Source organism: Cyphomyrmex costatus, unplaced genomic scaffold (assembly GCF_001594065.2).
Source record: "Cyphomyrmex costatus isolate MS0001 unplaced genomic scaffold, Ccosl1.0 scaffold83, whole genome shotgun sequence".
Lineage (NCBI taxonomy): Eukaryota > Metazoa > Arthropoda > Insecta > Hymenoptera > Formicidae > Cyphomyrmex > Cyphomyrmex costatus.
In genome coordinates, this window is record NW_017280408.1 from 1 (window position 1) to 15,553 (window position 15,553).

A 15,553-nucleotide genomic window follows, 5' to 3' on the forward strand; every position below is an offset into this window, starting at 1 on the left:
TATAAACAATCACTCATATAATTCGGCACTTGCGAGAATTGGTATGAGTAACTATAGACCTCTGTTGGCTGGTCGAGTGTTTGTTTATATAGAACTTCTTTCTAACATCTCCCCAAGGCGTCTAAGGTAGGTTTCCATTACAATGCCTTACTGATGAGTCCAGTAATGGAAACCGGGACGAAACGCCAACTTGTGATATTCTTCGCAGTCTTATTATTTTCAAAGATTTAAAATTATCATTATTTCATTATTAAAATATTAATATATGTCTTTCAACATATTATTAAGATGTAATTAAAAATGCTATAGCATCAAAATTTGTTAGATTGTGATGTCAATTTAACTAAACTGATATTACTGCGGTAGTTAATACGTATGCGTCAATGCTGAAAATCCATCAGCGTCGCGAGGAGGACTACATACGCGGTACATAATTTCACACAATTATAATTTGTATTATTATTACTTTACTACATCAACCCGCCATCAGAGGTCTATAGATATTCGCTAAGATTCTCGCAAGTGCTTTGATACGCGTATATCTGTATATATAGAATCTCGATTTAATAACTAAAACAGGCGTCTAAGGTAGGCTTCCATTACAATACCTTACTGATGAGTCCAGTAGTGGAAGTTGGGACGAAACGCCATAATTAATAGAATAAAAGAATCTATTAATAGAATTAATAGAATTAAAGATTTTAATGAATCTAAGGCTCGTAGCCCTATTCTCATATTAGTATTAATACTTTTATTTTGACATTCGTTCGTGACGCAATTGTCACTTGTGCAATCAACACTCGTGACAATTCTTTATATTGAAATTTCGTTAAATTTCTGATTGACCGTGTATTGAGATAAAAAAATAGCTTTATTTTTGTGGACCATTTCTGTTGCAGCGAAAAATATTCGATCATAATTTATCGAAAATGTCTCTAGATAAATTTTCATATACATACTCGTATAAACTACAATCAATTACATCAATATGACTATTGTTACTATTTAATATTATATATAATTGTTAATAAATATTTTATTTTAGTATTATTTTAATGTTTATTAGATGCACAAACTAAAAAGAAAGGAAAATTAACTGTGTTACCCAAATCTTTCATATTTAAATTGTTCATCTTATTTTTGTAACTTAGAAAAATTACATAAAGGGTGTATATAAAATGCATTTAACAAGTGTTCTATTTACACATTCGTAATATTTATTGATTGGTACAAGTGGGCGCAATTAAATTAGTGAACGAAGTCGCGGTGCGCAATACCTATTTTAGCGAATTTGGGTAGAAGCACTAATGCGCACAATCTTCAGGCTGTATACACAAATTTATCTGCAATGTCTGTCGAGAGATAAATATATCACACATAATTACTTGAACTGAATAAAATTAATTCTATTATAACAGTTATATTATGCGAATAATACTCATGATAATCATATTTTGTTTTACGTATATATATTAGGGTGTCCGTTATTTCCCAAATTTCAAAAATCAGTTTGTTCGCCCCCTAGATCTCTTCTTTGGCACCAAAAATTAATGTAGAAACTCAATATAGTCCGATAAATTAAAATTAAGCCGTGCCACCGAGCACTTCTTTTTTTCCATACAAATAACATGGGGATTTTGCATTTTATCGGCATTTAATTCTCTACGATGACTCTGTCCGTATAAAAAGTCATACCCAACGGAAAATTACTTCAATACGGTGTACTTACAATGAAAAAATTTGGCAGAACTCTAAAAAATTTTTTTGCACTGCGGGTAAGCCTCCAATTAATACGTTTATTTGACATATTTTCATTGAATTTGATTATTTTTTAACAGTTTTTTTTTATACAACCACTGGATTTATGTACCAAATATCAAAACAGTATGTAGTTAATTCATATTTATAGTGTAGTTGCACTAAAAAATTTTTCAGTGCTATAAAAAACTTTTCATAAAAATTGTTTTATGTGTAATGAATGAAAGTATTTCAATAAATAAGTTTAAAAAAAATTGAAAAATAACAACTAACTATTACTTACTTACTATTTTATTGTTGTAAAGAGATATTCAGCCTGTTGATTCCTCTTACTAATAAATAAATAACAAATAAATCGTTATAAATTATATTTATTACTTTTTATTCTTTACACTTACAAAAATATATCGCTCACATCTTCAAGTGAAAAACTTTTCATTTTTGTCGTGTCTTTTTATGTGAAAATTGATTGTTTTTACGATTTTTACGAAAATTGATTGTTTTATATAATATACTTACAAATAAATGCAAATTTATTAAAATACATTTTTTACGTAAAAACAATCAATTTTCACATAAAAGGACACGACAAAAATGAAAAGTTTTTCACTTGAAGATGTGAGCGATATATTTTTGTAAGTGTAAAGAATAAAAAGTAATAAATATAATTTATAACGATTTATTTGTTATTTATTTATTAGTAAGAGGAATCAACAGGCTGAATATCTCTTTACAACAATAAAATAGTAAGTAAGTAATAGTTAGTTGTTATTTTTCAATTTTTTTTAAACTTATTTATTGAAATACTTTCATTCATTACACATAAAACAATTTTTATGAAAAGTTTTTTATAGCACTGAAAAATTTTTTAGTGCAACTACACTATAAATATGAATTAACTACATACTGTTTTGATATTTGGTACATAAATCCAGTGGTTGTATAAAAAAAAACTGTTAAAAAATAATCAAATTCAATGAAAATATGTCAAATAAACGTATTAATTGGAGGCTTACCCGCAGTGCAAAAAAATTTTTTAGAGTTCTGCCAAATTTTTTCATTGTAAGTACACCGTATTGAAGTAATTTTCCGTTGGGTATGACTTTTTATACGGACAGAGTCATCGTAGAGAATTAAATGCCGATAAAATGCAAAATCCCCATGTTATTTGTATGGAAAAAAAGAAGTGCTCGGTGGCACGGCTTAATTTTAATTTATCGGACTATATTGAGTTTCTACATTAATTTTTGGTGCCAAAGAAGAGATCTAGGGGGCGAACAAACTGATTTTTGAAATTTGGGAAATAACGGACACCCTAATATATATATATATATATATCCAATTTAAAAGCAGTTTAATTCTTATGCTATTTTCATAACAAATTAATGAACATTATATAATAAATATTTATAATAATTATTCATCTAAATTATTTTAATTTCAACGAAAACTGCTGAGACTTAGAAATAGACTATAGTTATGAAAAGATATCAAAATATTAGTATTTAAAGTAGAAAGTAAAATTATACAAAATTATAAAGAAATATACATATAATGATATTCCGATTGAGTTATAATGGAAAAAAACATTTTGTCTTTAGCAAGAAATTATATCGTTTTCACTAAAATGTGCTTATGTATTGTATATCGAAGATATTACATACTACGCAGTACCTTTTTAAGTGAATTAAATACGGCAGCTTTCAGTGCGTATTTAGTGCATGTAGTAAGTCAGTAACCGAATTTGCTGTTCATCGAAATCTTTTTACAAGAAACCGATGACACCGCAGGCAACGCGCTCGCCCGCCGATCCGGTCTTCAGACTCTCCTCGGTTCCGCCGCGGCCGAGGTCGTCGGGTTTCGCATGGATCACCAGGGCTCTGCCGATTGCACCCCGGACGCCCACCAAGCTCAAATAATGATCCATGCCGTCGATACGCGCCACTCCGTCCTCTCCGACCTCAATATTACCGAGATCGCCGATGTGACGTAACGGATCGCTCGGTGCTCCGTGATTCACCTGAAATGCAATTACTCTTCATTTATCGTAACGTAAAATAGAGGGAGAGAGTGTTATCGGGGAAGATCGCGACTGCATCCGCGAGGTGTGAGACTATCAATTTGTGCTAATTGCGTCGCATTTGCATTTGGAGAGTTCGATATAATAACGGTAGTTTGGTTTCTCCTGGAGATTAATCTGAAAATGTAACTTCTTCGACTTTTAAATTAATCTCAGAGATCTAGAATCAATCATTCGCTACATTATAACGTTAATTTTCCACAGGCAAATACTGTCTAGTTAATTTAGATTTTTGCGAAAGTGATATGGTAAATGGAAAAAGAGTTCGAATGAATTTTTCATGATCCTACGATGGAAGTCTCGCATAATTTTATTATCTACTTAATTAACGCTAATCTCTGTGGTATTTATATAAAATTATAACTTTTACAAAAGTATCTGATATAAGAGATGCAGGAATAATGTATAATGTAAAATGTATATCATATATATTTTTTAAATCTTTATATAGATATATTTTAAACCTTATAATAATAAAATCAATTAACGTTTCTTACAACTCAAATACAAATTGGAGAGAATAAAAGGCAATAGGAGTCAGGCGCAGAAGACGTATCAGGTACCTTTTTGATAAAATAAGCACGAGTTTTTTTTAAGCAAAAAACAGAATTAATTAATGCACCTGATAATGCTTTTACGTGAAAGAAGATCTCGTGAACGTATATGTGTAATTTTGTAATTTATGATAGTAGTAATTAATTGAAAACATTATAGAACAGAACAAATCTAATAGTTTATACCACTTGATTCCTTTGATCCTCCTCTTAAAAGTTATAGTTTAATTTGAGTCCTCTTCGTCAAATAAAACTCTAGCTATGCTCCTCATGGAGGAATGCTTATTAATTTGTTAAAAAAATTTTGTTAAAATTCTTCCACGTTTTGGAAAATTGCAGCGAAATTGCTGAAAAGCTGAAATTTTATTAAAATTGAATTTTTCTACTTCTACCAATATATTGAAAAATTGCTCAAATTAAACTGAAACTTTTCCGAAATACTGAAATTTTGCTAAAAAGTATTTCAAAACACAAATTAATTTTAAAGAAATTATTAATTTTAAACTAATTATGATATACCTATACATTTTTAACATTTTTACCATGTACGGATTGAAATGCGGGCCAGCTGAATTGCAACCTTTTCTCAAATCTCCTTTCTCGTGTACGTGGAATCCATGCAAGCCCGGATTTAATCTCGTGATCGTGCCCATGATCCTGACTCCATCGGAATGCTGCATTATTGTCAGCATCCCTCGTGGCCCATCCACCGGCGAACCGTCTTCACCGAGAGCTTTTATCTCCACTACGGCTTTCAGACCAACTGCCTATAAATTAAAAAAAAAAGGAGTGATAATTTCAGATGTCAATATTAATATTTATAGACAGGAAAGAGTATCACTCCGGACTAAAAACGCCGTCTCACACCTCAGTGGTTGCCATGGCGAATATCTACGAATTACAATTTGAACTGTTTGACCACCTTCTTTACTCAACAGATCTAGCTCCAAGCGACTTTTTTTGTTCCCTAAGCTAAAAGTTGCACTCGGAGAACAGAGATTTTCGTCGAATAAGGAGGTTATCACCTTCATAAACAACTATTTTGCAGAGAAAGACGCCAAGTACTATTTGGTTGAAGAGATGGGAGCATCGCTGGGAGAAGTGTATAGACTTACAAGGAAACTATGTAGAAAAATGAAAATAAATTTGAAGAAAAAATGTCTTGTTTCTTTGTTAGGTCGGAAACTTTTCAGACAATCCGTGTATATCAAGTTTTTTTTTTTTATAAAATAAGTACGAATTTTCTAGTAAAAAGCAGCAAGAATTAATTCAAGCACCTAATATGTACACTTATTAATAAGAATTTAGCATTTCTGAAATATATGTATATTAAGATTGGCAATATTTAGCATTTTTATAAACATTTATTACATAATCAGGAGACGCGGTAATGTTTCCGGCCATGTTCAAAAACTGAAAGACACTATAGAAGTTTCTTATCCCGGGCCACCAAAGTCCATTCTTCGGGGGTGCATAACTACTAAAATATAAAAAACTTTGAATCGAACGTTATATGTCCTGAAAGGCAGCATTTCCACGAGTAATTTGAGTAAAAAAAAAAATATAAAATCGGTCATGCCGTTTTGGAGATACAAGCGGTCAAAAAGTGATGATTTTAATAAAAAATTAAGAAGTCTTCTTCTTCTTCTTCTTTGTCCGCATTCAATGCCGCATTAAAACTTTTTAATATCTCTTCTCACCTTTCCCTCACACCTTCACCATCTTCGACCGACCGCAACCCCTCCCCCACCACCCATTCCCACCACCCTTCTCTTTCGCCGTATTTCACTCTCTTTCGTTATATAATATTTTTAAATTATGTTTTAATATATTTGTGATATATTTGTACTCTAAAAAGTAAATAATATCCAAACAAAATCATATCATAAAAATGAAAAGTTCAAGCCATGTTCAAAAAAGGATTTTCAAAAATTTAAACCTTTTTATCTAATAATAATATATTACCATAAAAAGTAACTGATATATTATTAATTAAAGGTGCCAGCACAAAGTGAACATACATAAAGTGTATGTAACTTTCGGCCGATTTTCGAATCGCATACTCCTTCTAAATTAGTACTTACAATTAGTTATGATATGAAAAATCATGCTGATTTCAGACTAACACAGTTTTTAAATGATCTATATAATAAATCATGGAAATTCAAAATCACAGAGATTTACGCAATAAAGATAGTGAAATTGCTTTTCAGGCATCAGACCGTTTTAAAACATACAATAAATTTTACTATGATTCACGACATAAAATACAACTTTGGAAACTACATTATGATTAAAGATTCCGTCTCAAAAACCGGACAAGACAAAAAATTACGTCTTCCGTATAAAGGTCCTTATAGAATTAAAAAAATTTTAGATAACGATCGTTACATTGTTCGAGACATCCCAGAATGCCAATTGACTCAAAAACCTTATCACGGAATCTTGTCTTCTGATCGGATTAAACCGTGGATTCCGATACCTAAAGATTGATACACTAATAATAAGTACAGGATATCGTATCCTCTACATGTATTCAACTTTATATATATTTTGTTATACTGTTACCTATACTATACTCTTGTATTATCTTAACTTTTGCGAGTATTAGTTTTAAGCATTACAATATCCTTTATGATTACCTATTTAAACTTCATATTTTACCTATATTTGTTATTGTTCCAGATAAATTTTATAATTTCGAGTTTATGTTTAAATATATTATACGGCCCTTCAGGCTTTGCATTTGTATGGACTCTCAGGGACGAGTGCCATTACAGGCTGGCCGAGCTGAAAGAGAAAGGCTTGCGCATGCTTTTTCGTTTCGTAATTCTGGCGCCAATCTGATGTTGGCAATAGTTGTTAAGCACGCTGAGTGGTGAAGTGATCAACTTCCGTCGACGATTTCCCCTGACATTCACTAGCGCGCTCATACGAGCTACTTAGTAGATTAGATAAGATTATCTCAAGCAATGGCGTAGCGTCCTTTTGTAGACGACGAGAATAAAGTGTTTATCGTGAATGGGAGTCAGCACTGTTTGCCCTGACCCATCCGCTTCATTCTGAACATGGCATATACAGTACTGGACAAAATAAAGTACGCACTCCAAACATTTTCACATTTATGTGAATATCTCGCCAGTGCTGGCAAATCGCATAATGTTGAATAAGGTAAAAGAAAGATATTTTAGTCTACTTTACAATAATGATTACAAAAATTCCAAAAACAATACGAAATACTTTAATAGTCAAGTCTGTTACATTTATTATTAAATTTATCGTGGACAAAATAAAGTACGCAAGTGAAAAAAAAATATATAATAAAAATAAAGTTTATAATTAATATTTTGTATGGCCACCTTTTGCTTGTATCACGGCTTGCAAACGTGGAGGCATACTTTCGACAAGGTTTTCGATTATTGCTGATTGATATTTTTCCATGTTTTCATTAATGCTTCGAACAACTTAATTTTATTCGTTACTTCCCCTTTATCAAGCTTCAGGTCCAAAATCGACCACAAATTTTTAATCGGATTCAGATCTGGCGATTGCGCTGGCCAATCGAGCAGTTTGATCCCAGAAGTACGAAAAAAAGCGGTAGTTTTACGAGCAGTATGTTTGGGATCATTATCTTGTTGAAAAATGAAGTTGTTCTCCAGACCAACCTTTAGCAGAGACTCTTCTAAATTTTCATTGAGAATATCAATGTACACATCTGCTGTCATTATACCGTCGATTTTGACTAGATTTCCCAAACCAGACCACGCAAAACATTCCCACACTATTATGCTGCCTCCTCCATGTTGAGTGTTTTTTGAATATTTTTGTCAAGAAGATTTTCGCTAGGCTTTGACCAGACCCGTGGTCGCTGTTTATGACCGAAAAGTTTAAATTTGCTTTTGTCACTCCAAAGGACCTTTTTCCAGAAATCCACTGACTTGTTAACGTATTTTTTTGCAAATTCTAGAAGTTTGATTTTATTGGCCTTCCGAATCAAAGGACGGCGCACTGCAAAACTGTTTCTAAGTCCAACATCCCGAAGTCTCCTCCGCACTGTTCGTTTGGAAAATTTAATTGTAGGTTTTCTCAGATAACACGACTAGTAACAGTTGAATTTTTCTTTACTTGCCGTATGATTCTGCGACCTTCGATTGGATTTGTCTTCCTCTTCCGTTCACGTCCTGTCTTATCCGCTACTGTGCCAAGCTCCTGGAATTTTTTCCATATCTTTCGGATTGCGCCTTCACTTACATTGTATTTGTAACCGATTTTTCTATTAGAAAGCTCTTTCTGACAATCCTGAATTTATAAATTATCAGTTTTCGAATTTGCAAAAAAATTTGCTTGGTTTCCATGTTCACTGATGAAGAATTCTTATTATACTCTATCTAGCAATATTATTAACTAACAAACCTGCTTTATTCATTTGTTTATATATCCTTTATTGTTATGTTTATGTATTTTTCATCATCAACAATGCCAGTTGTTATTATATTCATAAACAATGTTGTGCGTACTTTATTTTGTCCACGATAAATTTGATAATAAATGTAACAGACTTGACTATTAAAGTATTTCGTATTGTTTTTGGAATTTTTGTAATCATTATTGTAAAGTAGACTAAAATACCTTTCTTTTACCTTATTCATCATTATGCGATCTGCCAGCACTGGCGAGATATTCGCATAAATGTGAAAATGTTTGGAGTGCGTACTTTATTTTGTCCAGTACTGTACCTCAACGACGCGTGGTGAGATCTACGAGAACACTCTAGTGGCTTTTCTACTGATAAGTTTCCCTCGATCCCGTTTATTCGCGAGATTTCAAATTCTCTCATGTTCAAAATACAATCTTATATAATATTGATTGAGATCTTTACAATTTGAATTAAAGTAAACAACTATTCAGGTTAGGAAACCTGTAACAGCCACTGCGATGCAAATATAACTACGAACTGTCCAATAACATTTCATTTATACCAGAAGGTTTGCGGGTTATCACCGTGTCCTTCATTATTAATGCCAATGTTTCGTGAATCATGCCGTTCGCTTCACTAGGGAAAGTGATGCGTTGATACTGAGCTGCTACCAGTGTTGCCAGATGACCTGAATGCAAACCCCCCAAACTAGGCTGTATTTCCCCCTAGATTGACAATAAAACCCCTAGATTAAAAAAAAGACATATTAGGTATAGTAAAAAGCTTTTTTTTTTTAAATCTGTATCTCGCGTTGTATAAGTGCGATGAAGCTTTCAATTTCGTGCACAAAAAATGGATTTCTTTTTACTACACCTAATATGTATGAAATGAAAATGTGTTTATGAAATGATTTTATTCGAACAGCGTACTTAATTTACATTAAGTATAACAATTATATATTCTTCTTACTTTATTTAGTACAAAACTATGTATTCTTCTAACTTTGTACAATTAGTATTCTACGAATTCATCTAGTATTTCTTCTACAAAGTTAGAAAAATACATATTTTCCGAATTAAATTTATTCAACATATCTTTAGTGGGTTCAAAAGCGATACAGCTATTTGGTAAATTACTTCTGATGATAAAATAGAATCTGCAGTTTCTACTGACACACATTCTATTTCGTAACTTATCTTTAATGATATTAATAATTGAGAATGCTCGCTCAATGCTCGCATTAGAAAAAGGTAAACTCATTAAAGCTAAAACTAGTTTGGATATATGTCCAAATCTTTTGTGTCCGCCTGCGTTAACAATTTTATTAATTTGCATCCAATAATCTTCTGATGAAAAACTAATGTTAACCGTATGCAAGAGATTCCACTCTGTAATTGTTTCATCAACGTCTCCACAGATATTCTTAAATCGCATGACAATATCGATTATATCCGGCTTCATTTGACTCGTTGCCAATTGAGATGAGAAATTGCTAAATATACTTTTAAGTAGTTAAATATTTTCTGGTAATCGCTTCTGAAGCTCACTGCACAATTCTACTAAGAATTCTTTGCATCGCCTTTTAATATTCTTAATTTTTTCATATGTTTTATTCTGGAGTCCCTGGACAGCATTATTAAATTCATACCCTAAATTTATGCAATCAGTGGACATTAAATAATTTAAGAAATCAAAGTTTTCTAAATTTTTTTGCACGTCTTTTCGAGCTGCTGTGGTACTACGATTTTTTGCAAAAGTAAATAAAATAATTCATTTAAATCTTCGAATAACTTTAATGGATCAACTGACAAGTTAGACTGAAACAGTTTGTTTAAAACAGTAACTTTTGATAAAACAGAATATAGGAAAATCAGATAAACTCGATTATCTTCATCATTGTACATACATTTCGTACAACTGTTCTGCAGTATAACATCGTTCTTTTTCCTCAGCAAGCTTAAAATGTAATTTTAAAGCATCCCACTGATTTAAAATCGTTTTTATTGCTTCATTTCGTGCTAACCATCTAGTACCCGAGAGCTTAGCTATTTTCTTTGGCTGCTTACCATCTTCGCCGTTTATTAATTGATAAATGGACTTGTATTGCACTTGTCTTTTTGTACTATAAGAAAATCAGTTGTGGCTTTCACGGATCAAGAAGTCAAAATGTTTAGGCTATTGCCTAAACGCGGAATGCGTACTCTGTGGCCAAATGGCACGAATGACACAGACATTTAACTGTCACTAGGTGCGGAATTATGGACTTTAATTTCGATGAAAGAGATTTATGCTCTCCAACCATAACATTTGCACCGTCAACGCCAATACCGAGGAGGTTTTCTAATTTTAAATTATCAATTTTTAATTGATTCGTGAAAACTTGAAACAGGCTTTCAGCGTCTGCTGTTTCTATTTTGATAAGTCTATAGAAACTAGTAACTACTTTCTCTTTCGCTTTACTAAAATATCGTATCATTATATATAGTAATTTTTTCGTGTCTGCAGCTGTACTTTCATCGACTATTACAGAATAAAACTCGTTACCAATATCGCTCACTAAATCGTCAAGCATGCACGGCGCAATTACATTTTTCATTAATGATGTACATTTTGTTCTATGCAATTTGATGAATTTTAGAAATTCCGATTTACTGTCTAAATTCGTAACTACAGATCCTAAGTGGTCAATAGAATTAATCGAGCAGTGTTCCGCCACAAAAGCTGCAAGCTTCATTTCTGTTATTTTCCTTTCTTCGCTGATTGTTTTCTTTGCAAATAGTGTGATTTTTGGGGTTGTGACATTTTCAATGTGCTCTTTTACTAAATTTTTATGTTTTTTTGTTTACGCGTGGACCTGTAGATCTTTTTTATGCGCTTTGATCTCATTTTTGCAGTATTTGCATTACGCATTGATCGAACCCACTGGTGAAGCAGTTAGCCAATCTATATTTAGAATTAAAATATCTGAATATATAAATCTAAATACTTAGGTAAATCATTAATTTAAAACAAAAATAATACATGGATTAATTATTGTCATTGTCAGAAGATTAATAAACTAGCCGTTTGATAAAATCTCTCAAACAAGGTGACGTCAAATGACGTTTCAATGACGTCTTAATAACATATTAGATACGTTATTAACACGTATTAATTAAGGCGTCATTTGACGTTACTTTATTGGCTGAGAAGTTACATTACTATTTCGGCGACGCTGTAAATTTTATCGACGAAATAGTTCCGACGAGGAAGAGGCGACTTTACAGGAATCATCGCGGCGATTTTGCGACCAGCATTATACATGTATGGTGCCTTCCAACAAGCGACACAGATGACACGGTGTGACACAGTATATCAGTATGTCCTTGTTGTTCGCCAATGTTAAACAAGGATGAGATGATCACTGTGTTGCACCGTGTCGCTTGTTGGAAGGCACACTATAAGCAACAAACTGTTAAACAATTCAGCAACCAGTAATATCATCAAATTAATATTTAACCTAATATATAATAGTTATATTTATCCCAAAACTCTATAACTGATTGTGGTGCATTCCGAAAAATTTTAGACTCGCTCATTCGTTGTCAATTTTTTAAACAAAGTAATAATTTTCGTTAACTATACTTTTACAAAAATGATGTACCTGCAAATTGCTTTTCTCGTTCCCATTCTGTACGGTATTTTTGTATGTAAGTTTTTTTTATCTTTTATTCGTTTTACGTTCTTTTGGCTCTTCGGCATTTTTTCGTTTTTAAAAATTCACGTCCCAGAATAATAAGGGCTTCTTGCACTAATACCAATCTCCGCTGATCGACGGACAACGGACAAAAGGCCTGTTCTTTTTGTCTGCACTGTCTGAACTGGTACATACAGTGCGATAAGTTGAAATAAAACAAACGAATATCTGTTTTACTTTTACTTATTGCACTCTGTGTACTAGTTCAGTAAAAGAACATGCATTACCAACTTAAAAGAATGGGCGAGTTCAAGACGGTAAAGCGGCTAGGTACGCTTAGAGATACTGGGTGCTTTCAACCTACGACACAAATTGTGACACAGAGTCACACAGTGTCAGGGTGCTCCTTGGAACACATATGTTTCGATAAAGCCCCAATAGATGGTTCTATAGTCAACTATAACAAAAAAAATCTTACTCCTTTCGTTATCCATGCACTAAAATGAGAATCTAACAAGTATTGTGTAATACAATCAATCTCAAGTAATGTAAAAACATTCAACAACAGTATTCACAATTTTACGAGCTATTTAGGGTTATGTTACTTTTAAGTTTAACAGGATGCCACTACAAAACACGCTTTTATTTTGTCATGGTTGGTACTTCTAGCGACACAGCACTGTAAAACTCATCTATTCGCCGTGTCGAGCAGTGTGACACTGTTGTTGCTGGAACGCTCAAAACCGAACACTGTGTAACACAGTGTCGCCTGTGTCGATAGGTGGAAAGCACCCACTATAACGGAGATTAGACAACAAGCCGTCGTCACAGTATAACCAGTAACAACAGTAAGCGTCGGTACCTTTGATGTTGAGGTTTACGAAACATGTGACCTACAGCCATATCCTTAATTGGAAAAAGCGCCAAATTTCAAATAATAGATATCGTAAAATTAAAAATATTCAAAGTAAAATATTAATATTTTAAAAAATAACACACTACAAAAAATAATAAATATTTTTGAGATTTATTTGTTATTATATTTTATTAATTACTTATGTAACGTTATAAAATTATAAACAGTGTGATAAAACATACTTAAAAAATAAAATTTCATATAAAATAAATTGCGTATTTTATATACATATGTGGTGAGTCAAAAAAATAAAAAATTCTCTTATTATTTACTTCAAAATATGATCGTTCGGTAGTAACGCCTAATTTTTCCGACATTTGTACAAAATTCCTAAATTTGACATTTGTACAAAAGTCTCCCAATACCCCCAGGGCGCTTTAAGGGTTAATAAGTAACATTTTAATAATAGCGGGGTATTAAAATGTCACATTTTTATAATAAGTAAATGTGTATCTTGTTACATTCATGTATCATATGTCAATATGTACATGTCAATTCTGATAAAACTAAAATGGTTTTATAAATTAAACTTGCATAGAATATTTATGTATGTATACATAAGATATATGTATAATAACTTAATAATTAAATATTACGTGCAGATACATGAAATATATAGATCATATTTAACAAATAAGCTGTCGAAATTGCATTTTGTCGTCAAAATGCAATTTATCCTGAGCTTTCATGTTAAAAATAAAAGTACCTATAAGATACTTTTAAGGTATATTTAAAATACCTGTACCTGTACCTAGGTATATTATTTTTTTAGTACCTGTACCTGTACCTCGGTACATTTTTTCTAGAATACCTGTACCTGTACCTAGGTATTGAAAATAGAGTACCTTGCACAACACTGATTATAAGTAAGATTTGCTATTAAAGTAGCTTCATCCATACATAATACAGAGTTTATCAATGTTATTAAAATTATATACTTTACTTTTTAAAACATGAAAAATATATAATCGTGTAATTCTGGTAAAATTTTTAAATTTTCTATTGAACGTTGAAGTGTTCTTGAGGTAGGTAAGTAAAAAGTATATATTGCTTATGTTACGTCCGGGGGACTCCACGAATCTTTTCTTTCGTAGAAAAGCTAGAAATATAATAAGGATTAACTAAATAAGGAGTACGAAGAAACTTAAACAAATAATATCGTTTCTTCCTGCTTCTTATTTCTAATTTAAAGATCAATGAGTGAGCGTCGACAAACAATTACTAAATAATTAAAAAGGAAATTTGTCTTAACCGACGAATTCAGATGATAAGCCACGTCGCGAGATCAAAAGGTCAACCGGCACTCATGGATCTTATAGAAAAACATCTTCGGGTTAATAGAGTTCAACGCTACACGCGCGATTCCTGGACCAATGAAAATTCGACACATCATTTGACCCAAATTTTTCCATTTCCCGGAAGTCAATCCCGATCAAAGTCCAAAGTTCACACAAAGAAGGGCATATTGCCCTCCGTAAGTATAAATACTAGCCCTCCACGATGCCCACACGCAGTTCGATCTTGATTTCTCAGTTACGCAGTTCGATCTCGATTTCTCAGTTAAGCAGTTCAATTTTGATTCTTCAGTTCGACAGTTCGAAGTTCGCCATTTCAATTCAGACTCACAGTTCGGCTCTTCAACTTCGATTCAAATTTATAAGTTCGGCAGTTCGCCAGTTCGACTGTCCGGCAATTAATAATTTATTTGAGTGAAAACCATCAGCCAGCCGAAGCCACCCACGAACTGTCCAGCTGGCCTCCAGTCGCTGACGGAACTCTATTCCACTCTATTCCAGTATCAAAGGTAGAAAATTAAATTTACTTTCAAATTTTATATTTTTCTTTTTTTTTTTTATTATTATTATATTTCGCACGATCATCTACGGTATTTTTCTTTCTCTCTCTCCTTTCTTCTTCACGCATTGTTTTTTTTTTCCTTTACTCTTCAGAGTCGCTTCAACAACCGCTGCCTCAAGCGATTCTCTCTTTCCCTTTACTCTTCAGAGTCGCTTCAGCAACCGCTGCCTCAAGCGATTCTCTCTTTTCCTTTACTCTTCAGAGTCGCTTCAGCAACCGCTGCCTCAAGCGATTCTCTCTTTTCCTTTACTCTTCAGAGTCGCTTCAGCAACCGCTGCCTCAAGCGATTCTCTCT

The 15,553-nt window shown here is 32.6% G+C and overlaps 1 protein-coding gene across 1 annotated transcript in view; it reads right to left on the reverse strand.

The window, feature by feature from the left end:
* Window positions 1-1,171: 1,171 nt before the first annotated feature.
* The window catches only part of LOC108781533 (superoxide dismutase [Cu-Zn]), a 40,455-nt gene continuing 26,073 nt past the window's right edge, over window positions 1,172-15,553 (reverse strand). Inside the window, exons 2-4 of the mRNA XM_018549510.1 lie at window positions 4,935-5,159; window positions 3,433-3,778; window positions 1,172-1,352 (exon numbers count right to left, since the gene is read on the reverse strand). Of these exons, the coding sequence (XP_018405012.1) occupies window positions 3,524-3,778; window positions 4,935-5,159 (480 nt within the window). The 3' untranslated portion in view covers window positions 1,172-1,352; window positions 3,433-3,523. The remainder of the gene's footprint in view (window positions 1,353-3,432; window positions 3,779-4,934; window positions 5,160-15,553) is intronic.